Raw genomic sequence first — 22,478 nt, forward strand, 5'->3', positions numbered from 1 at the left:
AGAGATCACTAATATACATGATCAGTTAAAACAACTAATAGGATGACCTCGATACCCGAGCTGAATAGATCAACCACCTCGATACCCGAGCTCAATAGATCAATCAACCTCCTTAATGAAAAAATAGATGGTCTGATTATAAACTTGGACTTAATAATCAATAAATACGTAACCATTGCCCAGTTGGAAGTAGCATCTGCAAAAATTATTGCAGACATTATTAAGGAGTTATCTGAAAAGATTGACTCTTGCCCTTGTAATAAAGACATTCTTGAGCACATCAAAAATATCTCCATCGTAGAACAAAAATCCAAGCCAGGAAAATATTCAGGTCTTAAGAAATACTCACCTCCCAATCCTAGTGTTGGAAACCCTGACTTAGGAAGCTCAAAAAATTCCCAGAAAATTGACATTTTCAGGAAAGAGTAAAAATGAAAGAAACAATCTCTGAGAAACTCGAGAAATATTTCTTTAACCTTCAATTTGAAGATTATGATAAAGCTGACCAAAAACTTATTCAACTTTTATCATTAGAAACTGAAGAATGTGAAAAATTGTATCAAAAAGAACCCAAACTTTTTGATCAATATTTTAGAATGACTAAAATAAATGAACCTGACACTGAATCAGAAGAAGAAGATAACTTTAAAACAAATACAAAGACTGTTAAGTTCGAATATTCGGATATGGAAGATGATGAAGCAGAATCTTCTTATACAGCTACAAGAAGAGGCAATAAAAAGAAATATGAGTTCAAAATGCCTGTCCACAATGGTATTCCAAATAGTGGTCAAGGATCCAATACGATCAATGTACTTAATATTGATTGTATCCAAGATCTAAAACTCAGAGAAAGAGTTGTAGAAAAATGGGTTACTGAGATTTCACTAATCTTACAGACAAACCCAGATGAATTTGAAAAAGCAAAAAATGTTCTACTACTTTTAGAACACAAAACTGATGGAATTGTACAAAAATTCCTAAGAAACAATAATTGGAATGAAGAAATGCATGGTTCAGATCTTTTTGATAATATCATAAATGTCATATACACTACTTTCTTAGGCCTTGATTATATTTCTAATAAAGACTACACCATTAATAAGAAAGTTGACATAGCAAGAGTTTCAATGACAAAACTCCAATTACATGATATTAGTCTTCTCGACAAATACACATGTATGTATGAATCATATCTATATGATATTCCACAAAGAAGTGAATATGCACAATGGATATCTGCTTACCTCATGAAGATTCCAATTATTGGAGAAACCTGTACAGACAGATGGAAAAAAGAAGTTACTGGAGAAATTCAGCAAACCAGTCTTTCTTATGCAACAAAAATTGCAAAAGAAGAAATTGATAGAATCTGTCAAGACAGATATAAACAACAAAAACTTAAAACAATAAGCAAAGATTGTTGTAGCATTCTCTCTGATTTCAAAAACTTTGATATTGGAAAGAAAAATTATAATAAGAAAAAGTATAAAAACAAAAAGAAATTCAAATCTTTTTGGAAAAAGAAAAGAAGAAAATTTTCTCCAGGAAAATACTTCAAAAAACCTTCAAAAGAAACACCTAAGAAGACTACTTCCTGTCTGCAAGGAAAGAAAAAATGTAGGTGTTGGATCTGCAATGAAGAAGGACACTACGCCAATGAATGTCCAAATAGAAAGAAATACCCTGACAAAGTCAAGGTTTTACAAACCGCTAACAATGGGGGCTATGAAGCTCTTGAAGAAGAGTATGATGGTACACAACATGGAGATTAACCATTTTTGCGCAAACCTCCAGAAGATTGATGATTCCATTATCATGAATCTTACTAATCCAAACTCTATCTATGTTTCTGCCTTCCTTAACTTTAAAGGATATAAAAAATTTAGAGTACATTGTTTTGTAGACACAGGTGCATCTTTATGTCTTGCAAGCAAATTCATCATTCCGGATGAACTCTGGGAAAACGCTCCCAAAGAAATTAGTGCCACTATTGCAAATGGTGAAACCATAAAAATTAATAAAGTTTGTAGAAACATTAATCTCGAACTTTCAGGAGAACATTTCAACGTTCCCACTATTTACCAACAAAATTCAGGAATTGATATCATAATTGGGAACAACTTTTGTCAAGTTTATGGACCATTCATACAATGGATAGATAGAATCGCCTTTCATCTTAATAATGATATGGTAATTATAAAAAAGGTTACAGAGGCCTATAGCAAAGGAAAACCAGGTTTTCTTGAAACTCAAGAAAAAGGTTCTAAAGAAAAACAAATTCCAGGTACTAATATAACCCATGAAGGGATTAATAAAGAAAAGATTATTTCTATTCAAACTACCAGGTTCAAACAGATTGAGGATCTTCTTGAAAAAGTTTGTTCTGAAAATCATATTGATCCAAATAAAACCAAAGGATGGATGAAAGCTTCAATTAAGCTTATTAATCCCAAGACGGTTATTAGAGAAAAACCTATGGTTTACTCTTTACAAGATAGAGAAGAATTTTCCAAACAAATCAAGGAATTACTTGATATGAGACTAATTATAGAATCAAAATCCCCTCATATGTCTCCTGCCTTTCTTGTCAATAAAGAAGCAGAGAAAAGACGAGGAAAGAAGCGCATGGTTGTCAACTACAAAGCAATCAATGATGCAACTATTGGAGACTCGCATAATCTTCCCAATATGCATGAACTCTTGACTCTTCTAAGAGGAAAAAACATTTATTCAAGTTTCGACTGCAAGTCAGGTTTCTGGCAAGTTCTACTTGATGAAGAATCGCAGCTTCTCACTGCCTTCACATGTCCTGATGGACTCTTTCAATGGAAAGTACTACCCTTTGGGCTTAAACAAGCTCCTAGTATTTTTCAAAGACACATGCAAATGAAAAGGAAATAAAATATTTAATAAAAAAAAAATTATCAAGCACATACGATGGGGGTAAACACTTACACATAAGGTGTATGTCCCATACACATAACCTTATTGTTAGATAAGGGTTGGATCAACACCAAGTAGTGTTAAATGCATGCAAAAGACCATATGGTACATTAGAAACTCTAATCAACGGATCGTAAGGTTTAAAGAGTGAATGAAAGAACTAAAAGTGGAATCAAATAAATTTTTGTGCAACGAATTTCTCACTCCATGAAAATCGACGTACAAGTTATTGAAGATTGTTTTGGACTTGGAACATGTATTTGTTCAGATTAAAGTTAAAAGTAATTCGTTACTTCATTACCTTTATTTATTTGGTTTTTTTTTTCTTTTTTGCAATGGGCAGAATTACCACTCCATTTTAGACTGTTTAAACGCCTTACTTGATTATATACTGTCTGACACATAAACATGGGGTATTAAAGTATTAGGGTTGTTTCAACATTAAGCAAAATATCACTCCACTTTAAACTGTAGTAACTACTTTGTTTTTAATCTGATTGACCCAAATTTTTATTTTGGCATGTAGTTCATTGTTTTACCTACATTTTGGAATATGTAAGCGTCTTATTTGTTTGTATATTGACTCAGTTACAAGTTACATACCCCTAAAGATGGTATATTAAAGTTGTTTAAAAAAACTAACGTTTTGTTCATTGTCCTTGAGGTCGAGGATTCTAGTTTCGTTGGGGACATATGTGGATTCAGGAGTAGGTTAGGAGTAAAGTAGATTTGTTGTTCCAAAAAAATAAAAACATTTTGTTCATTGTGATAAATCATATCTTTGTAATAAATCATATCTTTGCACGAGAAGCTAAACCCTCCAAGTAAGAGCAATATAATGTTTGTAGAGTTATGGTTGGCTTTCTTGAGAAACTTAATATCAAACGAACTTAGTACCAACGACAATAAAACCGTTATCACCTCTGTTTTTTTTTGGAGTCATATGTGATTAATATAAACATTTATAATAATGGTCGGTAAGTCCCCAATTTTGTTGGATAGGCAATGATATGAAAAGTAAATACGAAAAATATTGGTGCAACATCGAAAAACTCAATGACTATATATACTTTGTGGTTGTATTGGATCCACATATGAAGTTTTTCTTTCTTCGACATGCCTTTGAGATGTAGGTTATGTTCACTGTAACAGAAAAAAAATTACATTTCCAACTCGGCTATTACTATTACTTTGAAGATTAAGTCCTTAATATTGATCTTGAAAAGAATCGAGAATCTTTTTGATGTGCACAAGGAAAATTTAGAAAATATAAAGTCAAACATATATTCTCATACACGTGTTAATCAAAACGTAGTGTACTTTGTTGACGAGGATGACTTCGTGGGTGATTTCCTAATACAAACAGAGAAACCCTCAACTTCAATAGAAACATAGTTGATATGATTAAGTCGCCAACAACTACATATAATAAGGAGTTTGATATTCTACTTTGGTGGAAACAAAAGGCACCTCATTACCCGATTGTATCTCTCATGACAAAGAGTCTAATTTTAGTTATTTATATATATTTTATAGTATTTATTATATTTAACAATTTGTACGGTAATGTTGGTAGCTGTTTAGGAATTCAAATTTCTATTTAGACGTCTAATGCAACTTCTAGTACAAACAAACGTATATCAGATATGTACCAAACAAAATTGTCCACAACCATAATAAAGGCTTTGGTTTGCACTTAAGATTAGGTAAAAAAATCAATAAAACCAATTGTGGACAACATAGAATAAGTTCTAAAAGATGATTATGCCGCCAAAGGTAACAATTTCTTGTTATTACTTAATTAACAAACCTTTGATTATGTACTAACTTCTTACTTGGTTTTATTTCTGGTTTACATTATAGTTGGAAGACACGATATATAATCAAGGTAAAAAAAGGAAAGAGCCAATAGAATTTACCTAGTAGCTAGTTGGTATATGATTTATTGGCTAATGGTTATTGCTTGTATGGGATATTATTGTTGACAATGTAAATGTTTAGTTGACATTTAGTTGATATCAAATCATACGGATATGATTAATGTTTAATTGGTTTTTCAACTTTGAAATTGGAATGTTTGCCCATGTTATGTTTATATGTGCTTGGAAATTATGATCAAAATTCAAAAAACATTTACTCACTTGTGAGGCATGCAAGTTATACTAGACCCATAAATATATACAAAATTTTTGTATTTTTCACTTGGAAAATCATGTGTGGTCAAAGTGAACTTCCAATCATACCAACACATTTACCTTTCTTACCCATAATAGCAATATATAACCTAAAACTTGTCAAATACATACAACTCTTATGTTATACATTGCCATTATAAAATAAAAAAAAATGCAAGTGTGTTGCTATTGGTTTACTTATTACAATTATCCGTAAAAATGTAACCATGTTGTTATGGGTTTACATATTACTATTAGCCATGAAAAATGTATGTCGCTACTATGAACTAAAATCAAAAATAGTAGTCTAAATTTTCAAAAAAAAAAAAAAAAAAAAAAAAAAAAAAAAAAAAAAAAAAACCTACTAAATTTGGAAATTGGGTCGATACTCTCAAATATATAAAATTCAACATAACAAAATTTTGAATAACATGATAAATATAATACGGGTAAGAAGGTATTAAATCATAAAGTAGAAGAACTTGAAAGTTTTTAGAGCATCAAGTTGGTTTCATCGGCTTCTCCATTTAAGAGCTCACCAACACAAAATTGATTCAAATTTTGATACATTTTCTTCCATTGCTGGACCATTTGCATGGATCTTTTGCAGTCTAGTTTTAGTCTTTCCAGTTCCATTTCAGAAGCTCCAGAAGAACCATGTTGCTGACAAAATTTATGAAATGATTAAAAAGTAAGAAATAAAATATTCTTTATATGATAACTATAATATTAAATTGATAAGATAAAAATAACTGATACTAACCTGAAGCTCATTAATCTGGTTGTTCATTGATTGAAGAGTGGTGTAGGAGGTGACATCATAGGAATTGGATCGAGGAGTGATGAATGCATTAAGCTCTGAGTGTTCATCTATTGAAGAGTATTTCTCAAGTGGAGGTGGTAATGCCACGTGTCTTCTTGCCATTGGACCTTGATTATTATTATTATTATTATTTCCTGCTGTTCGAGGGTAAAGCGCTGCTGGTTGTCGCATAACAACAATATTGTTAACAGGACCTGCCACCACAACAAAGAAATATGATTATTATTTTTTTGTAATTTAAAAAAAAAAAAAAAAAGTAACCAAAATAATATTTAAAAAAACTTTACCTTTCGCATGTTTAAAAACACGAATGATATTACGAGTTTTAGTGTCCCAAACACGAACCATTCCATCCTCTGATCCAACAACCAATTGAAATCCATCCAATGCAAAACCCAAAGAGCATATCGCCTTACTGTTTGTTACAAATACAATAAAAAAAAACATCGGAATTAGATTATTAATTTAACATTATATTGTAAAAAAGAAAAAAAAAAAAAATGGCATACCTTTGATCAGATAATGTGCCAATGATATGCAAACCATAGTTGTTGTTGTTGTTGTTGTTGTTGGATGTGGTTTGAGCATTGAGTTCTGCAATGTATATTTTCCCATCTCTCCCACCAGCATAAAAAACATGTTCTCCTGGATCTAATGCAACTGCATCAATTATTGAAGGAAACACAATATTTCTCAACAATGTCCCTCTAGCTAGGCTCCATACCTGCAATTTAAACAAATTCATGAGGGCATTCACGTCTTTTCCCAAATATTTATGCAATATGTACCTTGCAAGTACGATCTAGAGAAGCAGATAAGATAATTGCATTGGATCCTCCATAGCCTGTAACAATGTCTGTTACAGGTAAAGCATGACCAGTGAAACTGTACTCATACAGATGTCCTGCTCTCTGTTGTCCTTCCTCATCAAAGATCCTAATCACAATAGGTAGAAAATGTATGTGTTGTGAGTTTATTGGTGATAAACCCTGAAATTGCAGATCATGAATGTAAAAGGGTAAATGAGTAATTATACATACATCAGAAGTGACCAGACTCGAACAGTTCCATCCTCGGATCCAGAAATCAAAAGTGATTGGTCATTAGAAAAGACCAAGCAAGTAACAGGCCTGTAATGGCCATGCCATTTCTTCAATAATCTACCCGTTGCAACCTATGATAAAAGATCAGTTTCTTACAATAAGGTGTATACATCAATATAATTTGAAGAGTGATTTAGATAAAAGGAGAGAAATCACTAAAAGAGGATTGATTGCTTCAGCTATTGACATCTCATTACTCACCTCCCACAAGTAAATATGACCAGAAACTCCTCCTCCTACTATGTAAGTACCATCAGTATTGCAAGCAAGAGGATTGATTGCTTCAGCTGGAAAACTCTTGACTTCTACCTGAGGCTGCAACAGCGAAAACCAGAACATAAGTGAAAATTTTGATACTTTTCAAATGAAAAAGTTATATGAGCTACATAAATAGTTATATAGTTTAATGTAGTGAATGTTGGGTGATTGAACTCCTATCAGAATCTAGACAACAGGAAGTAATTAAGAATTAAGCTATCATATTTCACTTGCAATTCCACTGTATGATGAAAACCTAATCGAACAATGTGTTCGAACATTTAGTGAAATGTGATGAAATAATTACCTTGTTCCACGACCAGAAGAGAACGGAGCCAGAGGATGATGAAGAATCACGGAGCTGGGAGGAAGCAAGGAAGCGTCCGGCTACGGATACAAGGCCGTGAGGAGGAGAGGCGCATGAACGGTAGCGGAGATGTTCTGCACCGGAACGAAGGTCCCAGCAGCCGATTCCAGCTTCAAGGGATGAAGAAGCGATGACTACTTCGTCTTCCATTTATGGAGATTGAGTTGTAGAGAATTAAAGGGCTTAATGGAGATTCAGTTGTAGAGACGGCCGCGAATGCGGAGGAGATGGAAGCTGCAGGAAAATCAACCGATCCTGGGTTTAGGAACTGCAGTACGAGGGTTTTAAGCGTATCGTCCGCACATATGAAAAAGTTTTTTCTAAAATACACAAATTTACCCTAATTCTTTATTTTATTTTATTATTATTATTATTATTTTTAAATAGCCTTGAAATTAAACAATTAAGAGTAAATTACACGAATGGTCCTTATGGTTTGGAAAAATTTACATGTTTGTTTCCTAACTTATTTTTTTAACTCGGCAGTCTCTGTTGTTTGTTTTTATTGCGCGTTTGGTCCCTGTTTTACCTAAAAAGATTATTTTGCCCTTGATTTTTAATTTATTTAAATAAAGTGGGATAGGTAAAGTAAAGTGATGTAGAAGTGAGGTTGGGATGTATTTATGTAAATAAATTTAAAAAATCAAGGGCAAAATAATCTTTATAGATAAGGCAGGAACCATGCGCGCAAAAAAACAAACAATATAGACATTTCGAGTTAAAAAAAATAAGGGTAAATTACACCGGTAGTTCCTCGTGCATATGTCAAAAAGCGTGTTTAGTCCCTATTTTTAAAAATTAACTCAGACCATCCCTGAATTTGTTTTATCTTGCACGCCTAGTCCCTGTTAACATAAAATTACTATTTTACCCTTAATAATTTCTTTTTTCATTTTCTTTTATTACTTTATCAGTTTTAGATTATTAAAAAAAAAAATGTCCCCACCCCACCCCTCCCCTTCTCTTTCCCTTTTCCTTTTACCTTTCCGGGAAACCAGCACCATCGGAAACCACCCGTTTTCCTCCTTTCTCCCGCAAAGAGTAAATTACACGAATTTATGTGGATCGAAGGATATACATACATAAAAAACCGGTTATATGACCAATTTACATGTGTTGGACATTAATTAAATGATTATGACAATTAACATGGAAATTAGGCAAATTAACAACACCACCGGCGATACTAACAACATTATCGGTCAATGCCATCACCACCATATCTCGCCATAACCACTGTAGATCACCAACAACAGATCTCTTCTTGACAAACATGAATGAAAGGTACAAGAAGAGGAGCGTGTAGGGAAGAAGTCGCTGAAGATCCACATATTTTATCATGTTTGATGCTCAAGAAGGTTGAGCGATCCGAGACAAAACCCTAGGCGGCTATTGCGATCTAAAACGAAACCCTAGGTGGTGGTGATCTGAGACGATGAAGGTGAAGGCTTGAAGATAGAGTATTCAGATTAGAGAAGGATGAGAGACAGAGAGGATGGTTGTGGTCCGCTGAGCTCCATAATCGATCTCCACAGTGGCAGCGCACATGTGAGGAGGTGGTAGTGGCTTGGAGGCAACGATGGGGGATTGGAGGAGATGGCGATGATTACTTGCAGGGTATGAAATCGTTGGTGTAAAGGGGAGGACCCCAGTGGTCTGAAGAGGATGATGATTACCTTCGGTGGTCGGATTTTGGCTTTTACCGGGGAGGTGAGATTTTTAGACAAACATATAGAAATAGAAAGGAGATTTAGGGATTTAGCTAAAGAGGGGTAAGGTGTGTAAGGTTAGGTCCCACATTATTTTTTATATAATATAATTAAAAAAATTCAACAATCAAAAAGAAAATAAACAAGGGCAATATAGTCTTTTCAAGTCTTGTAAGGGATGAAACACGTAGATTTAAACTGATGAGGGATGAAACGTGTAACTTTTAACCAAAAAAGGGACCGTCCGAGTTAATTTTTGAAAATAGGGACTAAACACGCTTTTTGGCGTGTGCACAAGGGACTATTGGTGTAACTTACCCAAAAAATAAGTTAAGAACCAAACATACAAATTACCCCAAAACATAGGAACCATTCGTATAATTTACTCAACAATTAACCTTATAATTAATTGCACTTGGAAACTTTAACCTTCATAGGCTTTGGTTTTGCATTTATTCGATTTTTTTTTTTTTTGTCAATTCTGAACCCTTCAATGTTCCTTGTATGTATTTCAATTGACATGGATTCACCCATATAACTTTCATTTAGAAAGTTAGTGCATATAGTCCTTGATTTTAGGGGGTGTTTGGGATTGTTCTGTTAAACTCCAAAAGTGCTTTTGAGCAAAAGTATATTGACTTGTGGTGATAACAAAAATTGGTTTTTTTTTTAATGTTTGTATTAGTTTTTGTGAGGACAAAAACCAATAAGTTAATAAGTTTAAAAAATGTTTGGCTTAGAATCCTTTAAGTTTTCGGTATATCCCTTAAGTTTGCACCTCAATATCAATATAATTTGTAACTCTAGTTCTCAAAAGTTTTTTAACTTATTGCAGCAGTCTACAGACATTAAAAAACAAACAAACTTTTTATTAACCGTTTGGTCCACCTCATCTACTATAGAGGGTTACAAAGATGGTTTGCAGACTTCAGGTGTTTTTGCTTCAAGAAAACAAATAGCACCAAGTGTGTATCTAATTCTTATGCAAATGGCTTTATATATATATATATATATATATATATATATATATATATATATATATATATATATATATATATATATATATATATATATATATATATATATATATATATAGAGAGAGAGAGAGAGAGAGAGAGAGAGAGAGAAATTTTAAGTGAGATTTTTGATCGGAACCGTTAAGAAGAGTGTACATATGTCTTTTCTATAACAAGTGAATTGCATTATGATGGTCTTGAACTATTGGTTAAAATTTTGACAAATAGAAATTTGTGTATGCTATTAATGCTTAAACTACTATTACTCATAAATAGAAGTTGTCGGCTATTATTTGAATGAGAATCCTTTAATAGTAGTATTATTGATATATGCAAAAAATTCTATAATGTATCTGTTGGACGGTCAAATCTAACAAAAATGATCATCTGATTGATTGTTATCTTCTTTTAGATTTTTCCAAAGGAACTTCTATTTGTTTTATAATATTTTCGAGGTTTTGTTGAGAATGATTTGGCTCTTTGGCATCTTTAAAAATCGAAGAAACCGCGTTTTCTAGAATTAAGATGAAAAAGGAAAATTTTAGATTATCCGGACCAGATGCGAGACCATATATAACTAGTGTATTTTGGGTTCATTAAGTGAACTATTTTTTTTGTTTACTTTTGTTTTTCTATGTTTTATACTAAACTATCTTTATTTTGGGATTTTCTAATATATGTCCTTAGGGTACATATAAGAAGTATTAATTAATGACAATTATTACCATAATTAAATGTTAAACACATTAATTATAAGAAATATTACCATAATTAAATATAAAATTCATTAATAATCTCTATAATTAATGCATTTCATATTTAATTATGGTAATAATTGTGATTAATTAATATTAGATATTAAAGTATTTTTAGTAATCGTTGATGTTGAAGGTAATATGTTTCGTATATGGTACTTTATTTTTGGTTTTGCTTTCTATTTTCACTTGCACATCACCGTTTGTACTTTTTATCTTTACTTGTTGATTCTAATTTCTAAACCGGGTTCACTTATTTTCATTATCTATAATTAATTACAGATGGCATCATTTTTTCTGGTCAAAAATCAAAATACATTTATAAGACTAGAAGATGAACATGAAGTAGGTGTAGGTGAGCATAGTAATAATATATATAATATCCAAATGCCAAGTAGTGTGACTCTATACATTATATAAAAGTGTGACAACATCATCAATTCATCATCATTACCAACAATGAATTAGAAATACAGGTTCTCCATATTTTGTTCCTAAATCTCTACCTCTGCTTAGGTCAGCAACAAGTCAGCAAATCCTGTGTTGTTGTATGTACCTCTGGAATGGAAGGAATGGAATCACACGGGATTCATGATTCCAGACTTGGTGCGTTGAGCTATTTCTCTTTCGCGTCTATGCATAACCCGTAAAAACTCATCGGAACATAAATGCCCATCTTGATTTGCATCAAATAAGTGAAAAATCAGCTGGATTACATTCTCGCTCAAGGATATCCCACATACCTGCCCCCATTCAAACCATAACATAAGTGATAAGACTAATGCTTTTAAATGGAGAAGCAAGGGGGTATTTTAGTAATCTTACATGAGAAGCGGCTCGTTGAAAATCATTCCTAGTCAAAAACCCGTTGATTTTTCCGTAGCTGAAAAGGGCAAGAGAAAAGGGTTGCAATCTTTTACGTAATTCAGCAAAGTTTTTAAATTCCTCAAATGAAATCCGTATGTCTTTCAACTGAGACTCATGATCCAATTCGTCTACACGATCAAGCAACCTGTTCATATGTCGTATATCACCCGATGCAACCATTGACAACACAAAATCCTTAGCTGATATTGTCCCACTTGATTTGAAATCATAATGTGAAAACTCCAACCATATCATCTAAAACATAATGCAATAATAATAAAAAAAAGGTTTATCAGAAATAGGGTTAAAAAACATCAAAGTACAATGAAATTATGTTACCTCATGGTGAAGATCCCGTAGAAATTGAACAAAATTTTCAAGTTGTAAGCGTTTGTTTCCATCTTCACCAAAAAAGTAGTTCACAAGTCCTCCATTTTCTAAACGACTTCCAACTTTAAATCCAGTGCGATTTCCACCCTTCTGATAAGCCCCTTGTCTATTATAACCTCGCATTAAAGCCATCACTTTTTTAAATTCTTCTCTATCTATCTCTCTGCAGATGGATTCACACAAAATTAAGCCACTCAGTAATATAAAAAGGTTTCAAGCATTTTAAAGTAGCTGCTTAGCTTACCCATCATTGTCGATGTCAAACATTTTAAAAGCGACTGAAAAGCTGGACTCTGGTATGCTGAGTAGTGTAACAAAAAATATATACCTGTGAAGAAAAAGGGTATTATTATAAGGAACAAAAAATAAAACATCTAAAATCCAAGAACTCACTCTTTAAAAGATATGAGCCCATCATTGTTGACATCAAAAAGCATGAAAAATTCTGAAGGAGCACAATGCAACTCCCCTGGACGTCTTTCTCCTCTAAGAGATCCATCGCGTACAAGGTTTGATTCAGAAGGAGGGAACACTGGAACAATTGCACGCATCAAGTCGCCAGGTGTCATAAGAATTTCCCCTCTTGTAGTCCTGACTGATGCAAAGTATTCAAATACCTTCAAACAAAACAAGGTTTGACTTTTAATTCAACTAATAATAAATTCAACATCTTTTTGATATGTAAGAGACCTTTGGAATCATATCCACCATAGATATGCTAGAATCAAGGTCAGTGTGCCTGCCACAAAACACACAAAAAGGTTTGGAAGCTGGAAGACTTATTACAAAACTAGAAACAATAGGCAGTTGAAGTTGAACAATTGTGTAGAAATATATAATCCCAATAAGATCTTATCTTTATTTTAGATGACCACACTATTCTCACTACAGTAAACAGCATATAGATAAGGTATCATCTAAGAGAGCAATTAGGAGCTGAAAGGTCATTCAATAAGAAAATTCTTTTTTTCTGTACCTTTTGAGGAGGACTTAACATCCTCAATCTTTTCTCATAGTTGAAGAAGATTCTTCTCCGCAACGCATCTGTATAGACATCAGAACAATCAACGATCAACAGCTTGTTGCATTTCCAAATAACACGTATTTGGATCGAAACTTGACAGGAAACCCTAAGCCGAAGAACTTTGGAGCATTATTAATCCCCAAATTTATGAACATACCAAATTGGATAAAAGCTTCGAGCACAAAACAATAATAATAAAAACGCTAATTCAATCCGATAATACGAACGTTTACCTCTGATGAAGAAACTAGAACTTGACAAAGGCTGGCCGTCGTACAATTCCTTAAATCTGTCGGCAGTTGCTGTCATCCAATCAGCAAAACCCATAGCTGATTTCACCGCGTATGTCGACGATACAGAAGGTGAGCACCAGTAAAGAGAGATCCCGACGCCGGTGCCTGCGACGACGGCGGAAAGCCATCGCAGTAAACTAGGGTTTCTGTTATGAGAATCGGGGGCGGCGGTGGTGATTGACGTAGCGATCAATGAAGGTGGTGTTGAGGATATTGAACGGATTTGGTGGTGAATGGAGGGAGTTGATCGCCTGAGAGAAGACATGGTTGACGAATCTGGAAGTGATTGAAACTTGAAAGTCGGTTTTGATTAACCGGCGATAAATAACCGCCATGTTGCTTTATGCGGTATTTGCCCACAGGTTCGTTAAGCCTTTGACCGTCTTCCTTTCATTTTCCTTTTTCTTTTTCTTTTCTCAGAATAATAAAATATTTATCAATAATAATGTATTTCAAGACAGATTAATAAAACTATAAATAGAAAAAATATATGTTCGTTTATATTATTATTAAAAATATTATTCATCATCATTTTCCATTTTTCATAATTAAAGTAAAAAATAACGTAAATCTAGAAGGTGTTAATGCAATATCTTTTACTTATGTATAAGTAGTCAAACTTCGGAAAAAAAAAAAAAAACATATTAACAAATCGGCAAAAAAAAATGCTTATGAAATGTGATTTTGTTGAGGTTTTCACGTTTTAATTTAATTGAACTCGAGTTTTGATTCTAGTCATGGCCGATATATGTTATGTTTGATAAAAATAGTTGGAAGTCGAAAATTGTATATTTTATTTGTATAAAAATATTTTATAAAATTAATTTTAAGATATTAAAATGTATAAAACTACAAAAACTAAAATTTTCTAAAAACTATTTGAAGTAGTTTTTGGATTATAAAATTTTGTTATAAAATAAAAGTTATAAATAGTCTCAAATAAAGTTTGTTTTAAAAGAAGAAAACTAAAAACCTAAAAGTTCGTAAAATCTTTAAAATAGTTGTTTCTAAACGCTTCCATAATATTGATTAAGTGGGCAAATAGTTGTTTGACAGTGAAGTATGTATTAATCTATAACTCTATAAGGTTATATGTTATACATGTCCCACATTTAGAATGGTGCTAATGTGGACCTTTGACTCCGATGTGAACACCATGCCACTAACAACAACCCCAAAGATTCGAGACCTCATCGTAGTGACGGCTTGTTGCTCCTTCCCTTTTTCTCCCGATGACCGATGTAATTGTGAATTAGAATTTGTATATTGCTCCTCATAAATGAAAGACAAATATAATATCGTTTGAAAGTGAAAGATAAGAATTGTGTGACACTAAGGTGACTCAGAATGGTTAAAGATGAAAAATAAATACAACACATATTTGTTTAAATATATATATTTAGATCTTTTTGTACTTTGTCATATAAACATATATATAATGTGATTATTTGTTTAGTTTAATACAAACATATTTTAAAAAATATAAGAAAAAGATAAAATTAATTTTTTAATGATTTTACTGTTTAACTTATAATATTTAAAAAGTAAAATGTTATATTGAAAAATATATAAACAGATAAAATGAAACTTATAATAGTTAATGCTATAATAAAAGTATAAAATGATAAAATGATACTCATACTTTATTGCCCAGTACGTCCCTAATATGAAGAGGTTTGAGGAAAAAGTACATATTTAACGATGATACATAACTTTTTTGGAATTGTATCGCACGCCCTTCTCCCTTTTGATTGAATCCGAAAATTTTGAATTTGAGACCTCCTTTACGGGATGCCCAAGCTTTACCCAATAAGCCCGCCGCCACCAAGACAATGGTTTTGCGAAGTTACTATATATTTTGCAAAGCATAATTTTTTTAATTAGTACAAGCTTAATAATTAATTTATAACAAACAATCAAATATAATGTATAGCAATACTAATTACTCAATTTTTTTGTTGGCCGGTTGAAAATTAAATGCTGACATTTTTATTGGTAAGACTTTAATGTAAAATTATGCTATCATTCATTAATGATGATCACTATAAATTAGTCCAGGATTGGTATGGTTATGTTTCATGCCCATGGTTTGCTAGCGAGTTTATTCCATGCCCATGGAAATATGTTTTTTGAGGCCGATGGTTTGTTAGTCCATGGAATTGATGGAATCATCGTTTTGAGGCTCATGGTTTATCATAGCTGAAAATAGTTATTCAATTTTTTAAATTCAATTTGGGACATATATTACCTGAAATAAGATTTTATGATTCCTCTATATTTATAAACATTTAGTGTGTTTAGTTTTATTTTACTTTTGGTTATATTGTTTCGGTTTCTTGTGGTTGTCTTTTGATATAAATAAAACGATTTTTCTAGTATGTTTTTAACTAATTTTAGTTTGGAAGAATCATATATTGCATTAATAAATAATAAAATATCATATTTACCCAACCTAATCTTGAAATATTATTATATATGCCCTTAATAACAATTTAAAATATCATATTTGCAAAAATCTTATTTTTTAACATCTTTAAAATAATTTATTATAATTTTAAATGATTTTAATTATAAGAAAATATATAATACCCAAAATACCCTTGCTTTCTATTCTCGCTTTTACCCGTACATGAAGAATCTAGTGGGATTTGCAACATTTGCTTATTATAAAATCTGATTATTAACAATTTCTTAATTGTGAACGTGATCTAATTAATCCGGTGGTTCTTCACGTCTAGTGACTAAATTTGAAATATAGAAATTACAAAAACAAAGTCAATGGAAAAAATTATTGTAATTCAGGTGTTACGTTTTAAATCCTTCACAATAAACCATTAACCCCTACTTCACACGTCACGGATGTATAAGTCCGACTCTAGTTAGAAGGGAAACATGAAGAGAGGTCTATGGTAGGAAAGAGACCATCCAGTCCCTAAGTTCAATCGGCAAGATTGACTACCATCACACATTGCAACTACTTTTTTCTTTACCAAATTCCCAACTTCAATCTCTGAGAAAGATATGTGGGTTTTTTTCTCCAAGCTTGGAGTACTAGTTGTTATGTACTTTGCATGCAAAAAAAGTGGAATAAACTTCAAAAAAGGTTTGTCTGTGTGAAAGGAAAGACATGCAATCCCATGAAACTTTTCTCCCTTCATGACTTTGAATGATTGATGGAGCTTAATCAGAAAATGGTAAGAGAACTTAGAACTTTCCTATCGATCAAAAATATTGAGTTTATATGTGGTGAAGAAGGGTTCTTTGGCATTAGCTTCAGTTACCTAGGTGGTCTATTGTAACACCCCAAAAATACGAGCCAAAAATTTCATTTTTGAAAACATATATTTAGCAAAACATTCGAATAAAAACGTTTACTGATCATAACATTTTATAAAGATATCGCATGTCTGGAAAACATTTCATAAAACATAATAATGTTAGAGTACAAATCCCCAGGAAGATCTCATGATGCGGAATATGAAGCATGTGTGTGATGGGCCGCTACCGCGCCAGCTCCTTCCCCTTCGAAGAAGAGGTACCTGAAACTAAAACTGAAAACTGTAAGCACGAAGCTTAGTGAGTTCCCCCATCATACCGCATACCATACAATCACATATCATACATATTGCCATGCATTTTTGGGGTGCCCGACCTACCCGGTACGACCATTCTGGGGTGCCGACCTACCCGTGTCAAGCCTTTCTGGGGTGCTGACTACCCATGTCAAGCCATTCTGGGGTGCTGACTACCCTTCGGTCCTGACGACCGAACCTCGGGGACTATTTCACCCCCTACTGCTACTATCACATATATCATAGCATAACATATTATCAGACATATCTGGGGTGCCTGAACTACCCTTCGGTCCTAGCAAACGAATTCGGGGACTAGTCCCCTCCTACTACTTCTATCGCATATAACGTAAAAAGCCAGCATGCAAACATATCATCATATACTGTCAGACGTATCTGGGGTGTCTGACTACCCTTCGGTCCTAACAACCAAACTTTTCTACTATCACATACAACATATCATGCTAGCATATAACATATCATGTAGTAGCAAACCTAGATGATATCACAAAGACAATCATCTATCATACATCTCCTACTGGTGGGTCGGCATTGTGGCCTTAAACCCACCGCTACTGGAAGGCAACTCACCTCGTAGTAGCTGTTGATCTGTGTGGGAATGGTATGTCTGCTGTTGTTGCTCCGGAAATCCTCTAGCTGTAATTCCCACCAAACACTTAGTCAAATACTGCTAACCGCCCTCAGGGCAAATTGTCCATTTACCCTTAACAAGTCATGAGTCAAGTCACAGTCAACTGCCAGTTGACCAGACTCGCCGAGTTGGCTTGCCAACTCGCCGAGTCCCTTTCTCTATACCCAAGTCCAATAGTCCTTCATCCTACTCGCCGAGTTGTATGAACAACTCGCCGAGTTCGCCTTCATCCGAAGAACACTCTAAGCTGTGACTCGTCGAGTTGTATGAACAACTCGTCGAGTTGTTCTTGAGACAAGAAGATTGCCATGAACTCGCAGAGTCATGGCATTGACTCGCCAAGTGACTTCATGAGTGAGTCTGGATTCCAACCCACTGAGTCATACCCTATGACTCACTACTCCAACTCGCAAACACAAAAAGGGGAAAAACCCTGGGACTCGCAACCCGACTCGCCGAGTCTGTCTCATGCAAAAACTATACACGCGATTTTGCTTGAATCCAGTCCATGCCATTCATAGATCTGGGTTCCTAGGGCCTGGTTTACACGTAAAGTTTCCAACTTTACGTGTAGATAATCACCAATGACGGTTTTAGGGCTCAAAGTGCACCAAAAGGGGTAGATCTAGGACTTTCATGCAATATGACTCCATAAAGGCAGTAGATCCAAGCTCCAGGTACTAAATCATGCCTAGATGTAAAGGCTAACAACTTATTACAACCCACAAAGCACACACAAGCTTGGAGAATGGCTCAAGAAGGACTTTCATGAAGCTATTAGGGACTACAATCTTGAAAACAGAGGGGAAACGAGCTATACCTCAAGGAAAACGTTGAGATGTACCAAAAATGCTTGGCCTCCTTCTCCTCTTCTTAATCTACTCTTCTTTCTCCTCAAAAACTTCAAGAACACACCCAAAACACTTCAATCTCACAAGGAAAAGGGCAAAAACGGTGTTGGAGGCTCTGAGGGTGAATGGGGGCGAGCTTGGGGAGGAAATGAGGGTTTAAATTGGGTGCAAACCCTTGAAATTTAGGATTTCATCAAACAGCGGTGACTCGCCGAGTCGCCAACTTAAACGTACCCCCGGACCGCGTCCCTACTCGGCGAGTCGGACCTACAACTTGCCGATTCCAATGCTAAAATGACAAATACTTAGATATATTTTACGTACCAGGAACCAGGTGCTACAAATAGCTCGGGGTAATGCTCCATCATTTCTTCCACCGGCTCCCAAGTCCATTCCGAACCCTTGCGGTGTTGCCATTGCACTTTCACTAGCTCCACCCTCTTGTTCCTTAGATCCTTCAACTTCCGGTCGAGGATTGCGACTGGGCGCTCAATGTAATTCAGGTTGCCATCAACTTGTATATCCTCTAATGGCACCACCGCTAAATCATCCACGAGACACTTCCGCAACTGGGAGACATGGAAGGTGTTGTGGATCTGGCTGAGCTCGGCTGGCAAATCCAGCCTATATGCCACCTTGCCCACCCGGGCTACAACCCTGAACGGTCCAAGGAATCTCGGGCCCAACTTGCCCCGCTTCCTGAATCGAATGACGCCTTTCCAAGGCAACACCTTCAGGAGAACCATATCTCCGACCTGGAACTCCAGGTCTGATCGACGCTTGTCGACGTAACTTTTCTGCCGATTCTGCGCAGTCTGAAGCCTGCTCCGAACCTGCTGGATTCTCTCGGTTGTCTTAAGCACCACCTCGGTGCTCCCCATGACCCTCTGGCCAACTTCACCCCAGCATATCATGGTCCTGCACCTCCAACCGTACAACATCTCGAATGGGGGATGGTCAATACTCGCGTGGTAGCTGTTGTTGTATGAGAACTCAACCAAGGGAAGATAGGTATCCCAGCTACCACCGAAATCTAACACGCACGCCCGCAACATATCCTCCAAAGTCTGGATGGTCCGCTCACTGTGACCATCCGTCTGCGGGTGAAAGGCGGTGCTAAAATGTAGACGAGTGCCCAACTCATCATGAAACCTCTTCCAAAACCTGGAAGTGAACCGCACATCTCGATCTGACATCACTGACACTGGCACCCCGTGCCACGCCACTATCTCCCTGATATAGATATCAACCAACTTTTCAGCCGAGATACTCTCCGGAATCGGAATAAAATGGGCGCTCTTGGTCAACCGATCCACGATGACCCAAATCGAATCTAATCCCCGCGCCGTTCGTGGAAGCTTTGTGATAAAATCCATCGTAATATCCTCCCATTTCCACTACGGGATATCCAACGGCTGCATCTTGCCGTGCAGTGTGACATCCCCAAAATCACGGCCAGAAAAGACCGATTTCGTTTATGCTTTATAAAAATCAGAGTACTTCATTTTATAAAAAGGTTGCGGAATTTGTTCCCAGAAAAACATGGTAAATACGTTATTAAAACATTTTCGAAGAAACGTATTTATTTCATTTTAAAACGTTTGGGATGTCATCGTTAATACAGGAACATAAGCATAAACAGAACTTACAATTATTCACACTAGTGGTCTACATCTCTTTAAATCTCTCAGTGTAATGTCACTTCATATCAACACCTGTGATATAAATAAACTGAGTGGGTCAGGTTGGGAAACCTGGTGAGCATATAGGGATTTCAATCCCACAATGTTATACCATATATATAGTTTAAAATTCACAAAATATACAATTTCACCATACATATATATAAACAACTCTTATCCCACCCCGTCGATCCTCGCAACGAGGCTATCCATACTCTCGGACCTAAGATTAGTCGTTTTACCTACTCCATACTCTCGGATCAGAAATGAACGAATTTACCAAATCCATACTCTCGGACTAGGGACGAATGACTAATCCATACTCTCGGATTAAAGATGAATGATTATGCCTAATCCATACTCTCGGACTAGGGACAATAGTTAATCCATACTCTTAGATTAACGAATGATTATGCCTAATCCATATTCTTGGACTAGGGACAATGACTATGTCTAATCCATACTCCCGGATAAGTGACATATACTAACTTCTATTCTCTGAGTTTAACTCACTTGTACTCGTAAGAATATACTACCCAATATTCCTCATATTTAATTTAGGTCTACTCTTTATCCTAAATTATCAAATATAATCAGGTATGTTCTTTAACACGAATTTCAAGCAACATCAATTAACTCGCACATAAACATATAATTAATACTTCAATCAATACTTGTATTAAAATCATGTTCATGAAAGGGACTATGCACTCACCTGAGAAGGTGGTGACTCGGTACTCGGACAGCGCTTCGTTTACTTTAAAATAATTTCCTTCGACGAAACCTAGTATTATCACCAATAGATTTTAGTCTATTATTCGCCGAGACTAATTAATAGTCTAGCTATTATTACTATTATATAAGCGTTAAAAAAAATACTTATATAACCCATAATAATAGCCCAAGTATTTATTATATGTCCTTAATAACATTAATATAATTAAATAAAAACTATATTAAAAATAGTGTAGGCGTAGCTCACTTACAGCGGGTTTTATAGAAAACCAGGATTTGCTTGGAGCAGCGTTTCCGAGCCGAAAAGCTCTTCTTCTCGGAGCCGTCGAGCACTCCGGGGCTTCCGCCTCGTGCTAGGGAGGTTCCCTAGGCTTTTCGGGGGATTTCGGGGCTAGAGAGAGGTTCTAGAGAGAGAGAGTAAAGAGAAGAAAGAATGGGAAAGGTGTGAAGAAAATGAGGGTGGGAGAGGTGGTATTTATAGGATGAAAATGGCTGAACTTGGTGCCACATGTCACCATCTAGTGGCAAGACTTGGGGAGAAAGCAATGGCCAAGATTGTGCCATATCACCCATTTTCGCACAACACACTTCCGACTTCTAAAATCCGTAACTTTCACATACGACCTCCATTTTTGACGTTCTTTATATCCACGTGTAGGTAAAAATAATATCTACAACTTTCATTTTGACTCTGTCGGCTAATTCTATACCGATCTTAAATTTAACAGTACGAGGCGTTTAGACTGTTAAATGACCGCGAAGAATTCGTAACTCCTTCATACGGACTCCGTTTTCGTCTGTCTTTTTACCGTTGAGTTCCTATTAATGAGATCTTCAACTCTCATTTATTTCACATAAGCCAAAAACCGCTCGAACTAAAATTCGAGTTTCGGGCTGTACACTGCTAAACCGAATCTTAGAAAAATCATAACTTCCTCATACGAAGTCAGATTTGGGCGTTCTTTTTATCGACGCTCTTAGTTTAACATATTCTATGACTTTTGTTTAGATTTCTAAGGCTAAAAAGTCTTCTATCGTAAATTCACTATTTACGTCTTCCGGTGCCGTGCCGGTTTTGCCGTAAAACTTCGGCGGGCCATAACTTCTTCGTTATAACTCGGATTTCGGCGTTCTTTATATGTACGGAAACCTTGTGACATATTCTAAAACTTGGTTAAGAATATTCATTCTAAATAATCTTTTGTTGAAAAGTCATTTTTGACCCCTATTGCCTTTAAATTGACTAGCCCGGATCTGCGGG

The 22,478-nt window shown here is 35.0% G+C and overlaps 2 protein-coding genes across 2 annotated transcripts; both read right to left on the reverse strand.

The window, feature by feature from the left end:
• Positions 1-5,485: 5,485 nt before the first annotated feature.
• On the reverse strand, positions 5,486-7,977 carry RID3 (Transducin/WD40 repeat-like superfamily protein). Its single transcript, XM_078959704.1, has 8 exons — positions 7,612-7,977; positions 7,248-7,361; positions 6,984-7,117; positions 6,732-6,879; positions 6,453-6,667; positions 6,231-6,358; positions 5,884-6,137; positions 5,486-5,783 (listed from the first exon to the last, which is right to left on the reverse strand). Exons 1-8 carry the CDS (start codon positions 7,819-7,821, stop codon positions 5,613-5,615), a joined length of 1,374 nt encoding a protein of 457 aa, XP_078815830.1. The 5' UTR covers positions 7,822-7,977; the 3' UTR covers positions 5,486-5,612.
• A 3,524-nt stretch (positions 7,978-11,501) lies between these two features.
• Positions 11,502-14,064, reverse strand: LOC145000469 (calcium-binding EF hand family protein). Its single transcript, XM_078959702.1, has 7 exons — positions 13,666-14,064; positions 13,385-13,452; positions 12,802-13,025; positions 12,653-12,736; positions 12,358-12,571; positions 11,977-12,273; positions 11,502-11,894 (listed from the first exon to the last, which is right to left on the reverse strand). The coding sequence occupies exons 1-7, from the start codon at positions 13,988-13,990 to the stop codon at positions 11,730-11,732; spliced, it is 1,377 nt and encodes a 458-aa protein (XP_078815828.1). The 5' UTR covers positions 13,991-14,064; the 3' UTR covers positions 11,502-11,729.
• Between the last annotated feature and the right edge of the window lie 8,414 nt (positions 14,065-22,478).

Source organism: Lactuca saligna, chromosome 6 (assembly GCF_052625555.1).
Source record: "Lactuca saligna cultivar CGN05327 chromosome 6, ASM5262555v1, whole genome shotgun sequence".
Lineage (NCBI taxonomy): Eukaryota > Viridiplantae > Streptophyta > Magnoliopsida > Asterales > Asteraceae > Lactuca > Lactuca saligna.